The sequence below is a fragment of the Mauremys reevesii genome, linkage group 11 (genome assembly GCF_016161935.1).
Source record: "Mauremys reevesii isolate NIE-2019 linkage group 11, ASM1616193v1, whole genome shotgun sequence".
NCBI classification, from domain to species: domain Eukaryota; kingdom Metazoa; phylum Chordata; order Testudines; family Geoemydidae; genus Mauremys; species Mauremys reevesii.
In genome coordinates, this window is record NC_052633.1 from 11,437,390 (window position 1) to 11,454,294 (window position 16,905).

The 16,905-nt window shown below is 44.8% G+C and overlaps 1 protein-coding gene and 1 long non-coding RNA gene across 3 annotated transcripts in view; one reads left to right on the forward strand and one right to left on the reverse strand.

The window, feature by feature from the left end:
• The window catches only part of ABCA12 (ATP binding cassette subfamily A member 12), a 134,790-nt gene that overhangs the window by 90,383 nt on the left and 27,502 nt on the right, over positions 1-16,905 (forward strand). For both annotated transcript variants that reach the window (XM_039495525.1, XM_039495526.1), the window contains 8 exons: positions 1,715-1,951; positions 3,817-3,955; positions 6,218-6,470; positions 7,882-7,968; positions 9,028-9,121; positions 10,745-10,872; positions 12,020-12,107; positions 15,101-15,206. In XM_039495525.1, the coding sequence (XP_039351459.1) occupies positions 1,715-1,951; positions 3,817-3,955; positions 6,218-6,470; positions 7,882-7,968; positions 9,028-9,121; positions 10,745-10,872; positions 12,020-12,107; positions 15,101-15,206 (1,132 nt within the window). The remainder of the gene's footprint in view (positions 1-1,714; positions 1,952-3,816; positions 3,956-6,217; positions 6,471-7,881; positions 7,969-9,027; positions 9,122-10,744; positions 10,873-12,019; positions 12,108-15,100; positions 15,207-16,905) is intronic.
• Positions 7,980-10,895, reverse strand: LOC120375007. Its single transcript, XR_005586395.1, has 3 exons — positions 10,838-10,895; positions 9,393-9,457; positions 7,980-8,007 (listed from the first exon to the last, which is right to left on the reverse strand). It is a non-coding gene; the product is annotated as an uncharacterized LOC120375007 (long non-coding RNA).

A 16,905-nucleotide genomic window follows, 5' to 3' on the forward strand; every position in this document is an offset into this window, starting at 1 on the left:
AAACTTTAAATGAGCACGTCCCCTAATTGATCAGCAATATAACAATGAAACAACGTTAACTGGGCCGACTTTAAGTGAGGAGTTACTGTACCTTCTCATGTCTGGACCCTTTATTCCAGATTAAATATGATATTATTCTAGAGTAAAGTCACTTTTATTTCAGAAGAGTTCCCACTCAGGGAATTTTTCTGGAATAGCTACAGTGGAATAGTTATTCCAGAGTAGCTTTGCCAGTCTGTGTTTCCCCAGACAAGCCATAAGTGGTGGAGTGACTCAAAATGAAATCTTGACTCCTGATTCAGCACCTAGTCACAGTGGGAAAAGAGAGAGGGTTTATGGGTGCCTTCCAGTCATGTGGGAAAGCTGAGTCAAAGGGGAATTTAGGGAAGGGTGAGTCTTCCCTCCTCCTGGCTGTCTGAAGCAGGGAAAGCCTCTGGGAATCGGGGCCCAATGTTCCCCAGCTTTCTTAGCTTGCACTCATGCTTATCCGTGAAGTAAGCTGGAAGGAGGGATTTCCAAAAGCAGATGAAGGTCCCACATTTAAAATCAATGGGAGTTGTGGCCCTCATCCTCCTCGGTGCTTTTGAAAATCTCAGCCTAGGCCAATGGGGCTTAAGCACTTGCTTAAAGTTAGGCACATGCTGAAGTGCTTTTCTGAAAGGGGGCCTTTGTGAGCAAGGTTTTATTCTGGAGTGCTGGGGACAAGAAAGAAAATAGTGGGTTGTAACTAGAAAATAGAGAAATTCCCAGGGGGTGTAGGATTTCCTTTGCCGTGGCATCCCCACTTCTGATTACCAAGTAGCTGATCTGTTTACTCCTGAGGACATTCCACACCAAAAAAAAAAAGGCATGGGATGTTAAAGGCAAAGCCGCCTGTCGAATGTAAAGTCAGTAGTTCAGAGAAACAGGCAGTGGGGAGAGTCCATGGGAAATGTCTTCCCTGGAGCAGAGTGTTGTGCTCTGGAGGAAGAAATCTGCTATTGATATTATGTAGCAGCAAAAGCCCTGCCAAGCAGGGTACTTTGCAGACACGTAGTGAGAGCCAGTTCATGCCCCAAAGAGCTCACAGTCTAAATAAATAAGAGAGACAAAGTGAATATTATTAGCTCCATTTTACAGGTGGGGAAGTGAGCTAAGGCCCAGCTCCTCAGAGGGACATAGGTGCCAAACTCCAATTGAAATCAATGGGAATTAAGTGCCTACCTACTTTTCAAGATCTGGGCCTAAGGGTGTGTCTACACTGCAGCTGGGAGCGAGCCGCCCAGTCTGGGTGCACAGACTAGCACGAGCATGCTGAAAATAGCTGTGTGGACATTGCAGCTTTGGCAGAGACGCAAGAGGTCAGGTGGGTTAGAGCTCAGGTGGCTATCCTGAGTCTCTGCTGGAGCTGTATCGTACACACAGCTATTTTCAACACATGAGTGCTTGTCTGTCTACCCAGGCTGGGCGGCTCACTCTCAGCTGCTATGGAGACATACACTACGTGACTTGCCCAAGGTCACCCACGTCTGGCAGAGCTGGACCTTGAACCCACATCTCCTGCCTCCCAGTCCAGTGCCTCAGCTGTAAGACCATTTCATCTGCCTTTGATAAAATTGGAATCTCGTGTCTTGAAGATGAAAGGTTCACAAAGCACTTGCAGATAAAGTCATGGGTTAAGAGGCTGGCACCCCTGACTGATATTTGATCATTGAGTAATATCTTCTTTTCTTAGTGTACAAACCAGGCCCTGACAGAGGAGTACGATACCTCAGTAGTGACCTCCCTGATCCAGTCACACCTCCCAGAAGCTTATCTCAAGGAAGATGTTGGTGGAGAGCTTGTGTATGTGCTTCCGCCATTCAACTCCAGAGTCTCTGGAGCGTATCAATCTCTCCTGAGGGCTCTAGATACCGGCTTGAGTGGTCTCCACATTGGTTGCTATGGGATTTCCGACACCACCGTGGAAGAGGTATGAGTTCAAAATCTTTTAGTTTTAATTAAATGATATGGAGTGTTGGTGACTAACTTCCCCAAAAATCTATAATTCTGCTTTGGGGCCAACCAGTGACATGACTGGGTGGGAATGGTGGGTTGTTGGTTTTTGGTAGGTTAGTCAGCTGGCTTCCCCCCCATCCCACTGGGTTTTGTGTTTTGTTATAGTTCTATTTTTTTTAAAGTCCAACAATGAGAATGTTCTGGCTCACCAAAAATTCCCACCTCGCTCAGCGTTTTTCAATATCTTCCCAGGAAAAAGAGATGATGGGGGTAGGGGAATGGGAGTGGTGATGTGCTACTTAACTTCTTTTGGCAATCTCAATGAATCAGGGTGTTTCGGCTGAAACAATCAGAGTGAGGGAGTTCATAATATTGACATTTTGGTATGTTGTCCATTATGCTTCAGGGTGAACACCATATAGGCCACTCAGAATAACTATTTCCGTCTGTCTGTCTGCAAACTCACAGAGACAGTGCTGCATTGTTTCCCATTCAGAAGCTTTCGTTCACTAAAATAAATGTTTTCAGATGAAAGAGTAAATTCTTCAGAAACTGATGGGGGCTGCTGGAGATGCATTGGTCCAGGTGCCCAGTCTGACCCATTGGACTCTACAGAGGCAAAAATAATTGAAACCCCCAGAAAGTGTTTTCTCTATCCCAGCCAAAGTCACTGTGAGGCTAGTGTTGAGAATCTGCTGACGTTTCTTGCGAAGAAGATTTATTTCCCACTGCTGAATCATTAACTCCCAACAAACACGGGCATTCAGCTAAACATAAAGTAATTTAAAAAAATTAAGGGCTAGGTTATCACAGCCCTTTCCTGGCAGTGCAGTAAGGTGGCAAAAGGCTCCGATTCACCCCTTGAACAGATCTCCCTGGACTTGTCTTCACTGCAAAGTTAACTCGACTTAACATGGGTGTTGCCCATCCCCACGAAACCCCCTAACTTGAGTGCTTTTAACTTGGCTGGCCCAAGAGGCTGTGTCTTCAGTAGGCAAAAAAGTGTGTTCTTGAGTTAATTAACTTGAGGTAAAATCCTAGCAAGGACAAGGCAATTTGTGGTTTTCACATGAGTTAGCAGGTCAAGTTAAAAACTAGGCTTCCCAGTAATCCTTAACTTGACTTGCTGACTTGTGTGAAAGCCACAAATTGCCTTGTCTTCACTACAATTTCACCTCAAGTCAAGAACACGTCATTTTTGCCTAGTAAAGACAAGAACGAAGAGGGTATAGGGTAAAACCTGAGTGAACACAACTTTTCAGTTGACAACACGACCACTTTGCCGTGCAGATACCGCCTATTGCCACTCGAGTGCTGCTAGTCTTCCAATGCCTTTCCACAATTCCCCTCATGTGCCCAGACAATTTCTTCCATAATTCACTGGGGAAAAGTGTAACAGCGGTGCTAAGAATCATGGGATGTGTCCCCAGAAGTCGTCGTGCCACACATAAGTCAGTGCAGCGCCAGTGCGGACACAGCAACTCGAGTGTTATTTCACAGCGCGGCCTCTCACTCAAACTAGGCTACTCAAGAAAAGTCACTTGAGTGTAGATAACTTGGGATAACTCCCTCACTAGCCAGAGTAGCTGATAGGGTGCACAGTGAAGAGGAAGGCACTCCATCAAAAGGGGCAAATTTTCACCTTGCCCAGAGCAAGGAGGACAGCAGGGAGGGGACTTTAATTCAGAGGGGTGTCTCCGAATCTCACAATGTCTCATGAAGGCCAGAGGCACAACTGGATGATAAGAAGACAAGCTGAATGGTTGTTCTGTTTTGTTGTTATGCTAGGGAATGAGTGCAACTTGGAATATTCTTCTCCTTTGTTTTCTTGTCCTACAGGTATTTCTTAACCTGACTAAAGACCTGGAGAAAGACAAACAGCATGATCCTGGATTGTCCCAAGAGGTGCCTGCGCCCAGTGGACTAATGGACAGCAAGGAGATGTCTCTGAGCACTGATAGCTTCACTGAAAGAGATGGTAGTCATTTAACGTGATTTTATTCCCAATTTATACCAACTGTAATTAATGACAGCTAGGCTGAGCATCGAACACGTTGTCTCCTTTCTTTGGTTAAATACAGACCAAACTTCAGCCAACCAATCATCTGTCCAATACAAGTACATTACATAATAGTTTTATAATAACACTGGTTTCTAATTGTCTGAATCACAAAAGAAGTTCTCGATGTATTTTTTTACCCACCTTCCGTTAAATAAGTCCCTCCTTAGAACACAGGATTGGGACTCAAGAGAACCAGCTTCTATTCCTGGCTCGGTCCTTGGCCTGCTGGGTGACCATGTGTAAGTTATGTCACCACCCTGTGACTCACTCTTGTCATCTGTAAATGGGGACAATGAGACTGACCTCCTTTGAAAAAATGCTTTGAGCTCTATTGATGAAAAGTGCTAGATAAGAGCTGGGTATTATTATTATTTAATCCAATCAAATACAGCTCTCGGTAAAGGTGCAAATGTGCATCTGAGTGTAATCACCATAACAGATGCAGATGATTATTTATAAAAATTAGACCAGCCTCAAAGAGACTACCTGGAAAGACCTTTAATTTTGTGTAGTACCAGCACAGCTATGGCAGAGTGAGCTGGTTTCTGTTTCTTTCTGTCATAACCATGCTGGCAGGTTAGAAACCTATCTTTTTGCTTGTAAACTGACCCTGTAAGATAGAGAAGTAATTGAGGAGATTCGGGCTAGGTATTAGGAAAAACTTTCTCTTTTTTTTTTTTTGGATTTATAATTTTTCCAAATACAACAAATATACCAAAATGCCAGCGTCACCCTAATACACAAAGTAAGTAAAGATAGGTAGGCTAAAGGGAGGGGAAGTAACATATCTATCCTCAACATTCATCATAGACCTCTAAAAAGTCAGCACAAATTATTCTGAATTTTTGAGGCATGCCAGAAGCTGGGAATGGGTGACAGGGGATGGATCACTTGAAGATTACTTGTTCTGTTCATTCCCTCTGGGGCACCTGGCACTGACCACTGTCAGAAGACAGGATACTGGGTTAGATGGACCATTGGTCTGACCCAGCATGGTCATTCTTATGTTCTTATGCCCCTTCTGTGGAATGCCAGTTGTTAGGAAAAAATTTCTAACTATAAGGATGGTTATACACTGGAATAGGTTGCGTAAGGGGGCTGTAGAATTCTGGAGGTTTTTAAGAAGAGATTAGACAAATACCTGGTCTAGCTATGCTTAATCTTACCTCAGTGCAAAGGGCTGGACTAGATGATGTAGGATTAAGTATAAACTCAATTCCAGCCCTGCATTTCTCTGATTTTACGTCCCTTCCAAATGAGAGCACTGAACATTATTTGCTTCGTGCTGTATTATATATGCGGTAATATTTCCTTCATTACAAAGAAGACTCTGCTGGACCCACTAGAGAAGACTATCCTGTACAAGGATTTGTCTCCATTTTTAACTTATTCAGTGCAATTATCCATTAGTTTACATGACAATTCCTATGCTTTGTTCTTTTTCTTCGTTTGCAATTTTCAGCTAAGTTTCATTATTGATTTGTATGTCTAAGAAGCTATTTATTAAATGATGAAAACATCAGACTTGCAAATATGAACAGTTGTAGGTTTCCTATGCCAGTTACAGTTGTACATGTAAGCTATTTGCATTTCACCGCTGGGGTAAGGAATGAGGAAGGATGGTTCATACACTCCCCTGTGACTTGGGTGACCAGAATTCAGTTCTGTACTGTGGCATTGCCTTCCTCTGTGACCTTGGGCAAGTCACAGTGGCCCAAATCCTGATTTGAACAGAAGTTAGGTGCCTAAATACTTTTGAGGATCTGTGCCTTAGTCACACTGTGCCTCAATTCTCTGTCTGTAAAATGGGGTTAATAGCACTTCCCTACCTCACAAGAGCGTTGTGAAGATAAATGCACTAAAGATTGTGAGGTGATCAGATAGCACAGGAGGGGGAATGGGGGCAGCATAGAAATACTTAAAACAGCTAGACGGCTTGGTTCCTCTCACACACTGGCAGGAGTCTGTGCAAGAGAGGTGTGATGTAGTGACCTGATCTAGGGGTGCCTGAGTTCTAATTCCAGCTCTGACACTCTGGCCTTGGGTAAATCATTTAGCCTTCTAGCCCCAATTCTCTCCATCTGTAAATGGGAACAGAGGTGTTGGGGGGTTGATTCATAACTGTGAAGTGTTTTGACAATGCCAAGTGCTAAGCGGGGTTCTCTTTATCATGCACAGACCAAGCCCTGGTCAGATCAAAAAGGGTGACCGGTTTGCCACTGCTGCTCAAGAAGACAACGGCTGTTTTCATTAAGAGGTTCCACCACACCCGACGGAACTTGAAAGGCTTTTTTACTCAGGGCATCCTACCCGTGATCTTTGTGACGGTGGCCATGGGCCTCAGCACATTGAGAACTGAGGTGGCTGAATACCCAGAACTCCACCTTTCTCCATCCCTGTATGGTTCCTCAGGGCAGGCAGATTTCTTTGGGTAAATCTCTCTTTTTTTATTATTATTAAACCCGTTTTACCGATTGTTTATAAAATGGCAGATTGTGCTGTCAGGAGAGTGACCAAGCAAATCCAGTGGAAAAGTGTTACACAGAAAACCATGTAATAATAAAGTCATAGTCCTAACAGGTCTGTCTGGGAGAACAGTTTTGCTAAACCCAGCAATCTGAAAGCTTAAAAAAATAGCTTGAATAACTTAAAATCTCTCCGTAGGAATTAACTCTGAAGTATGTGCTCTAAGGTGTCTATTGTATTTGTCATTGAAATCCACTTCTGACAGCAGCCATCTTGCCCAAAGGGATCTATTTCACTTCCTTTTTGTAATGAGAAGAGGGGATGTACCTATTCCCAACCCTGGGGCCTTCAGCTCCAGGCCTCAAGATTACAGGTCTGGGACTGAATTCTAGCTCCCACTCATGTTGTGGGCCCATCTGCCTCTCTCTTCCCATCTTCATAAAAAAGCAGAGGCTCCATTATCTAGGCCTCACTTAACCAGACCTCTCAGTTATCCAAAGTTTAGTCATGTCTCCTCTCCAACCCCACACCCCTGAGGTTTGATTTCAGTATGTAAGCCCTTCCCTATTGAAGCCTTGAGGTCTTCCTAAGCATAAAGACTTCATTATGCTTAAAACCAGCCCCCAACTTCTCCAAAACCTCAGTTACTCAAATGAATGTAACGTGCAGCTTTCTAATTCAATAATGAAGTTTCCTGGCTGTCTTCAGTAGACCTGGTCCTTAAGTTAGAAATACCAAATTCAGCTCAAGCCTTCTCCCCACTGCTTTGTTGTTCTTAGAGTTCCTACCTTAGCACCGCTCATGTCCTCTCTTTCTAGCCAACTGCTATTTGGGTGGGGTGGGAAGCCGAAGCCACCTGCCTCAGTGAGTCAGCAGAACTCACATCCTCCATTCCCAGCATGACCTATTCCTGCTAACAGAGTGGGTTGTTTCAGACAAACACTGCCAGATAGATGGGTTTGGAGGGAGGCTCTTCTTTGAGTGGACTAGAGTTTTTTGGCTTCACAGAAGATGGGGGAAATGATGGAGGTGAGAATGGAGACATGTGCCTGTTCTACCTGAAATCACAATAAATGGTTCTCATTTGAAATGAAATTCAGAACAGCCATAATTGTATACGCCAAAGCGACCCCCCTCAGGCCTGCATTCAGCACAACACTGAAGCATATATGTAACTTTAAGCATATGAGCAGTCCAATGGAAACCAGTGGAACGATTCTTATTCTTAAAGTTACACACGTGCTTAAGTACTTTGCAGCACCAGGGCCTAAAATAATTCATTTCCAATCCTTATTTCATTCGGTGGATGGGTTTTTACTACTGGGTCCATAATGAAAGTATCTTGAACACTTCTCTCTTTTTTTGTTAAATCTTAGGAACTTTAATGAGACCACAGATGCTTTAGTTGCTTCGATGCTTTCTTTCCCTGGAACAGATAACACATGCTTGAATGAAAGCAATTCGTAAGTAGTTCTTCGTCTCCTTCTTTTTAAATTCCTAATCTGCAAAAAGGAAATGACATAAAATTAATAACTGTCAGGTATTAATAACATTCTTTGATCATCTGCAAAGTTTTCATACCCTGGAGTCACATCAAAAAAGGCTTCATCTCTTGCCAGAGTTCCCAAAGATAGACTCACATTTTGAAGCAATCTGATTTTAAAACTCCTTACATTTACAAAGAAAATCAAACTGTGCTAATCTCAAAGGACTAGATTGTGCAGCCCTCACTCACTGTGGTGAGCACTTACTTACCACTGACTTCACTGAATTTACTCACATGAATAAGTTCTCATCATAGGTGGTAAGGGTTACCCTGTAGTAAATATAGACCAGTACTAACACCTTGGGTACTACTCAACATGAGGAAGCCTATCACAGTCTAGGCCCGGAGGCCAGGTAAACATCCAAGCTTGAAAACTCTCATATCTTTTGGCTGAGTGGGCAGAGGGTGGGGTTACCTGGGATTTTGCTGCTCAGTCTTCAAGAGGTCAGTGCAGTAGCTGCTGATAATTCCTGAGTGACTTAGTACATTGTGTGCCATGCAGAGAAATATTTGTGCTGCCTAGACACAATTTGTCAGCCATCAGAGGACTATCCAATTAATGCAACACCCCTGAGAGTGGGGTTATGTTTCTTTTGTAAGATAATTTTGGCCTCTTCATGTTAACTTCATAGACTGCTTGCTAGGGGACTTGAAGCAGCCTCACCAGGCTCTTTCTGAGAAGTCTCACAGCGTACTCGCTAGAAACAGATCTAGCAAGAACCACTAAGGAACGAGGCCAAGCGCCTCATCAGCAGAGCTAAGCAACCGGAGCCCCCAGTGAAGTCAGTAGGAGCTGATGGATGCTCAGCACTTCCCGAGAAGCATCCGGGCCCAAGGAAAAACAACAATCTCTGCAATGTGCTACGTGTGCTCTGTCATCTTCATTCCATTCACTAGGACTCTGCCATGGTGCAATTACATGTCACCTGCTTGCCTGTATACAGAAAACCTCAGGGTAACGTGTGCTCATTTTCAGGGTGTGTTTGAACGACAGCATGCTTGGCCAGTGGGTATTCCATGGAAACCAGAGTACTAGATATTCTGCATGCAACTGCACAGACAGCAGCCAGGTAAAGTTGAGTTAAACTTTAATGGGGGAGTAAATTTAAAACACTCAAGAGGTACCTTGGCTCACATGGCTCACAGGCCTGGCATTGTGCCTGGGGACTCATTACCGCCAGGTCACTGCTTCAGATTCATTCAAGCTTGTGTTACAGTAAGTAGCTCCTAGAGGCCCTAACTGGGATCCCAGGCTCCTTGTGCTGGGGGTGATGCACAAACATAGTGAGAGGCTGTCCCAGTTTGCTTACCGCCCAAGGCCCCGTTCCTGCAATCACTTACGCGTGTGTTTCGCTCTCCTACCACAAGTAGCCCCAATGATTTCAATGTGTTTGCAGGAACGGGACCTAAATGGACAAAGGGTGGAGGTGAAATAGGTCTGACGAGGTGATATGATCCCTTCTGGCTTTAAACTCCACAAATCAGAGGCACAGGGATGTGAAGGAACCCAGGCCTTCAGAGTCTCAGTACAGTGCCCATGGCACTGGACCATGCTGGCGACCCATGAAACTATCATCATAGCTGGCATTAAATGGCACCCTTGTAGCTAGTCTAAGCAGAGAGGTCATGGGCTGAGTAGGCACAGAGGGTGAACTAATCTGTTGGGCCAGATCCTCAGTTGGTGCCAACTGGAGTAGCTATGCCAGTTTACACCAGCTCAGGATCTGACCCCTGATGTCTAGAAGCATCGCTCTAGATCAGGGTAGAGGCACATTGTTGAGGAGTGGTGATGATGGGGAAGGAATCGCTGCTTCCTCATGTGCTGAACCTGATCTGTAGATGAACAGAAGACTGCATTCTCCAGGGATGTCAATTTAGCACCCTCGACAAGCGCTGAAATCACTTAGAAAATTTTGGCCGGAGCAAGGGGATTAAATACCACGCTCCAAGGATCAATCACACACTTTTGGGGCTGCCTTCTGTATTTACCTACCTCCAGCGGAAAAGGTTTTAACGGTATTCTTCAATGTTGCTTGATGGTCCCATTTAACAAAGGAGAGCATGTATGCAAGAGGATAATTGCATTCATTAGAATATTCTCGTTAGATGAAAGTACTCTATTATTGGCATTCACCATCAAGAATATAAACGTTGTGCAGAAGTCTGGATCCAGCCACTTTTACTGTGCCTTGTCTCATACATTATCATTATTATTACCTAGTATTTGTTTATTTGCATGGCACAGGTACCTACAGAATATGGGTGACAGCAAGGGATGGAGAACTCATTGCAGGGGGAGATACTTGGAGATGGGCGCCCTACAGATAAACACCCAAACAGTGTGGGTGCTTGTCTGAACCACAGTAATTCTGAGGTCCTGATAACTTTGCTAGGCCTCAGTTCAGCAAAACACGTGAGAGTGTAGGTAGGGTCAAGCACGTGTCCAAATCTCATTGATTTCAATGGCACTTCAGCATGTGTTTAGCCAAATAGGGGTGGACTTAAGCCTGTGCTTAAACTAAGGCACACGTGTAAGAGTTTTGCTGAACTGGGGCACTAATCAGAATGTATGTCCCAATGCTAAAGAGCACCGGACTCCTGTCTTTGTGAAGAATTGACCCTTGAGGGGAAAATGTAAATTTTGCCTTGTGATGTTTTTAATTAAAGCAACAATTTTTTAACTTTGTTTTCAGACGTGTCCAAAGATTGACTTCTCCCCACCTCACAAAAGAACTTTTTCCTCTCGGATGATTTATAATCTTACTGGGCATGATGTGGAAATGTACCTTCTAGCAACTGCCAAAGATTTCCTCCAGAAAAGGTCGAGCATACAATTATTTCTTCTCTTTCGCTTTGTCCTCTGTATCACTGGCCAGTGGCTTCTAATGTGTTTGATTCTCCTTTAGGAAAGCAGTCATTTTATATTCATTTCTCATGTTGCTTAAGAACATAAAAACGGCCCTACCGGGTCAGACCAAAGGTCTATCTAGCCCAGTATCTGTCTACCGACAGTGGCCAATGCCCGGTGCCCCAGAGGGAGTGAACCTAACAGGCAATGATCAAGCGATAGGCACAAGGTGGTTACTTTAAAGTGTGGTGGGACTCCATGTTGGCTGCACCGAGTACTTTGCTAAGGCAGGCGTGCACGTGTCTTAAAGCATATGCATAACTACTGAAAGGTGCAGCTGTAATGGGCATCCCCCCCCTTTACTCTGATGGATTTTGAAGAAAAGCCTTTGTCCAATATAGAAACTTAAGGAAAGAAATCTGGCAGAATACCCAGTTAAGCAAGACTTGTACAGAGATTGTGCACCTAAACTCTCATTCAGCACAGAATTTAAGTGGGTGCTTCATTTCAGATGTGTGCTTCAGTCCACTGAAGTTAAGATTAAGTACATGCTTAAGCCGCTTTGCTAAATCAGGGCCTGATGCTAGCCGGCACTGTTTAGCACAAGTTGGGTTTGTGTGTGTAAAATGCCAAAGTGCAAAATTAAATGTACAGTTAAATTAGTCAAGGGAAAACCTACTGTCCATATTGATTGAAAGGGAACTGTTCACCTTCCATGCAAATCTTCCACAAATGTGGAATTGTACCACTAAAGAGGGTAGAAAAATAGCATGACTCTGCAGCAACCAAAATGCATTTCAGAATCGTGTCTATCGACACAGATCAGGGCTTAGCTGAATTGTTGTCTCTTTACTTTCTTTTCAAAAGTAAAGGCTCCTGCAGCAGTGTTAACTGGGTCACACTACAAACACTGGCCAAAATCCTGTTCTCACCTGCACCTGTGTGAATCCAAGGTGATGCCTGTGATGATCATTCGTTGTATAGTGCCTGGAGGCCCCAGGAAAAATTGACGCACCTCCAGTGACTTCAGCAGAACTAATGCCGTTCACACCTGCTGAGGATCTAACCCGGCATCTTTCCAATGACAATAATGCATTTTGCTGTATTGTTTACCACGCAGATATGGCGGCTGGAGCTTTGGGTTGCCTTTGACTACTGACCTCAAGTTTGATATACGCCCAGTGCCTGCAAACAGAACACTAACTAAGGTAATGAATGCCTCCTGCTGCAGTGCAGGAATGCCAAGCGGGCAGGCGCCTGAAACGTCCATTGCTAAATGAAGGGGAAGCAAGATTAATGTCCTTGTGTGTTTTAGGGGCATTACTGAGCAAGCACAGAACTCCTCTAGATTACCATTAACACAAAGGAAATACATAGAGAATGAAGGAGGGAAAAAGAAATTAAAGGAACTGGATTTATCTCCACTGGTGAAGGGAGGGACACTGTACCCCTCAGCTCCCCCTAACTCTGTTACTCTTGCTGCATCCACGACCTGCACTACCCAGAGCCCAGCTCTTCACTTCCACAGACCCCAACTCTCTCCAGCCGCTGCGGCTTTGCTCCAGTAATGGCTCACCTAGCCTGGCCTTGCCAGGACTCCCGGCCTCGCCAGGACTCCCGGCCTCTCCTCCCACCTCCACCCCATTCCCTCACTCTGCATCCTCTCCGCCAGGGCACCTCTGCGGCACAGAAGGTACACCAAGGGGATCCAGAATGACAGCAAGAGTGCCCTCTAGAGGGGTCTTTCAGTGCTGCTCAAGCCATTATATCCTGCCCTCTAGCAGTGCCGGTTAGGGTTAGGGTTAGGGTCAGAGTCAGAGTTAGGGTTAAGTCAGTTCTAGACTGCTCACACACCATCTGTTATGAGGGAAAGCTGGGGTTTCTCCTCCCAGTAACAGAAGCAGTCCCTGGGCTTTGCCCAGGAAACCCTCTTCTCCCCTCAGCTCTACCCTGGTCATCGATCAAACTCCTATGCAGACTGTCCTCGCCTCATATTAAAAAGCCTTGTTTGGCCTTCGCTTGAATTGCTCTGGACAGTTTGCCGCATAGTGTGCTAGTGCTCTGGCATTACAAATGCAACTGTGTTAGTTCTTTTAAATCAACTGTTGCTGCAGATAACAAATGCCCTGCCTCCTAGAATACTACCTAACAGAGTGCCAGATGTGTCTCTCTTAGGCACATGAGTGAGCTCATGTGAGTAGACCCATAGACTCCTCGCTGGGTGAGTAACAAAACCAGTGTGAGTAAAGGGGGCACAATCTGTGCAGTAGTGTAGAGTCGTTTGTAGTTAGTCATGGGGCTGCTTGTTTTTTAATGTAGCAAGACAGAGAAGACCAACTGAATATTGGGCTATTTCAAGAAATACAGTAATCTTTTCTGGATTGCATGCAGGTGGTAAATCCATCCCGAAATCGGCAGCTTGCGTGGTCCAATGAACTAAAAATTGTCTGTTTCCTTCCCTTATTTTTCTTGTCCCTGTCAGGGCCGACGAGAGGGGGGGGAGCCAGTACAAATTACTGGGGCCCGGCGGTCCAGAAGAGCGCCTGGGGCCCGGCTTTGTTGGCCCCGTTAGGCTGGTCCGCCCTTGCTGGGGGGCCCGAAAAAGTTTTTTTCACCGGGGCCCGAACCCGCTCTCAGCAGCCCTGGTCCCTGTCTGCTCTTTTCTCCATCTTCCCTCTCTTAGTCATTATGGGTGTTACTAGTTGTATTCTTTCCTACCTACCCGTGAGTGGCAAAGCCATGCTAACAACCCCATCTGCCCTTTGAGGGAGCGGGATGGACCCTCACTGCAGCCAGCTTGTTTCTTTAGTGCACTCAGATTTACCCATTGCGCTTCCTCATCTCTGTAAAAACATTGTAACAAGTATAAATCGGCATAAAAAATCGATGGTTGGACTCTGAAATAAAAGAGGCACAGTATGGGAACTGTCAAGATCTGGTAAATTCATGTACATCCTCATAGCCACGACAGTGTTCCTTCAAGGGCACTTCTGCTCCGCGATGTGGCTTCATTAAAAATGGAATTGTGTGGTTCCATAGAGTTCATTGTCTCAGTAACTTTCAGAGCCTGGGCAAAGACTCCCAAAGAGTTTACAATCTAAGTGTAAGATGAGACAACCCAGGCTGGGTCATTCATTCATCCCCAGAAGCCCCAATTCAGCTGTAGATCAAGTGCAGTTGAGATGTACAATGGTCTTAGAGGTTTATACTGCTGCTCATCACCAGGATATCTGGGCGCCTTCCATGTAAAATCAACAGCAAAGTCCTTAGTGGACTTCATGGAGTCTCTGTCATGTCTCATTTTCAGGGTAAAAGCTCTGCTTGGGGTAAAGGTGGTGGGTTTTTTATGTATGGTTGGTTTTTCGTAGGGTTTTAAGAGTAGAAAGGGGCACCATCTCTAGGTAAAGACTCTGCAGTTGGAAGGTTGGCCGCCATCCTGCACCAAGCCCTCCATAGATGGACACCTGAAGTAGTTGGGGGTCTGTGCAGAGCTTACTGCAGGATCTGGGCCCTTGTTAACAGTTCTGGTGATAGGGCACAAGCCAGCTCCCTTTTCCCATAGCAGCATTGGCTTTGCAGGGCTAATGAGAGTTAAAAAACATACGTGTCGCTAACATAAGCAGATAGAACGTGTAGTACACAAAGTGTATATTCCATATTCCGTTCTCCCTTCAGTTCCTCTGAATTTATACCAGTGTAAATGAGAGCAGAATTTATCACAGGGGACACAGCTGTTAAATAACAAGGTGCTGTTTTCACAATGTTTTCTACCCCGGAACAATTGGGTGTCCACTGGGCACTTCACTTAAATAGGTCTCTTTGAAAATACCAGCCACTGACATTACTGAAAAGCAAAAGCACTGACTGTGGAAAAGCAAAGTGTCAGGATACGTAATGCCCCAGGCACCATTAACATAAACCATTAGCAAATGGCATGTCTTTCTGGTTTATCTGAAGGCAACTGGACTAGATCTTATAGAAGCCAATGGAACTAGTCACATGCTTAGGTGCATTGTAGGAGCCAGACTAATGGACTCAGAATCTTGCATGATTGAGTCGCTGGCCCTTACTTTGTAGATGGCCCAGCTTTAGCAAATGTTTTTACTGCTACTGTTACAGATGCATTCATTTGTCCAAATGGAAGAAACCACTGTTCTTGGCAATGATTTTCTGCCTGTTTTTGTTTCCCAATCGAGTACAGGTGTGGTATAATCCAGAGGGGTATCACAGCCTTCCAGCCTACCTCAACAGCCTCAACAACTTCATTCTTAGAGCGAACATGCCGAAAAACGAGTCTTCCAAATACGGTAGGTGCTAACCAATCCTTGATGCAGCTCATGCTGCCCCCTGTGAAGGGGGACCAGTTCTCTATCTGTAGAGAGAAGACTATAGTGAGTGGGCCAGATTCACTCCTGGTGTAAAATGGAGCTGTGCCAATTTAATCTAGAAGGAAACTTATCCCCTGGAGAAATTTTGGCCCCACTAAAGTCAGTGGTGAAACGTCCATTGACTTCAGTGGGGCCATGTCTACTAATGTTGATTCAATTCAATTTCCTTTAAAGAGTGTCAATATTTCACATGTCTATTTCTAGGAACAGGGGAGGGGACCAGGTAAAACCTTAAAAATAGGCTTTCCTTCTCCCACAAGCAGCAAGGGCTTCTGCCTAGTATTGACTTCCACCTCAGCATCAAGACAACTGACTGTAAAGATGTGACATTTCTATGCAAAGAAAGGATACTTTAGGTTGCTTCCAGTGGTGTGTTAGATTTAATGTTTTTCTCCCTTTGAGCTGTCCATTGTTGGACTTATGGTAATTAAAGCATTTTATTTTACAGGTGTATATGTTGGGGGGAGGGATACAAAAATATTCTCACACATCCCTGAAGTAGTTTGTCTGCAACGTGTGGTATATACCGAATGCATAGTGGTGAAGTGGAGCGTAAAGGTTTATCAGCATTCATTTGGAATGACCTGCTTAGCTTTGCCTCACTGATGTCATGTAGCGTCCCAAATTCATGCTGATAAACCTTCATACTCTACTGCACTGTTTGTTCCATCCATATTATGTGTATAATACAGGCATACTGGTGTGTGTGTGTTTGCCTATGGCCAGATCTACACTACAGACTTCTCCTGGCATACTCTGTGAAAATCTTATAGTCAATAAAGAGGTGTTTTTACCAGTGTATAGCTTGTTCCACTCATGGGGCAGAGCTTGACTACTTTGGTCAAAGTGCCGATTTGTTGAGATAGCTATATCCACAGTAGGAGCACTTTGCCAGCATAGCATAACCATATTGCTATACCAGTAAAACATGCCTAGTGTCGATACCGCCTGTATCTATAGATTGAGAGAGTAGAATGTCTTATATTCGATTATGGGGCCTCACAAGAGTTCAGAACTCACCTATCAAGTGACTTGCTTCAGCAAACACTGGCCGTTCTGCCACATTCTAGTCTCTCCTGGCCTCTCTCGTGTCAGATGGCTTGTGTTCCTGCTGAAGGATCACACTCCGCGGAAACTGTCTGGAAGGTCATTTTGCTTGTCAACATAAAGCTCTTTATTTATGGATGCATTAAAAGGTAAATCCAACAGAGAAGGAAGGCCTGTTTGAAGCTCTGGGCCTCCTTGACAATAATTAAAAACATAACTACTATTATAATGATGTATCGTGAGTATTAGCACAGTGCATAGGAGCCAGAGACTAGGGCCCCATTGTGCTAGGTGCTGGACAAACGCAGCACAAAAAGATGGCCTCGTCCCCAAGGGGCTTGCAGTCTAATATAATCCTAAGAAGAAAGGCAAAACATCTGCTCAGTTTTCTTTCCCCATCACCACATAGTAATCACCAGCCAGCTTTCACATGGCCAACTCCCTCAGCACTTATCTTCTCGCCAAGCAAAACCAACTCCCCGGCCCCACAGCCACCTCCGTCATACCTGAAATACCCGCCCTCTTGGGTCAGTGGGGCAGCAAATCCCCAAGTGGGAAGGGCCCAGCTGGC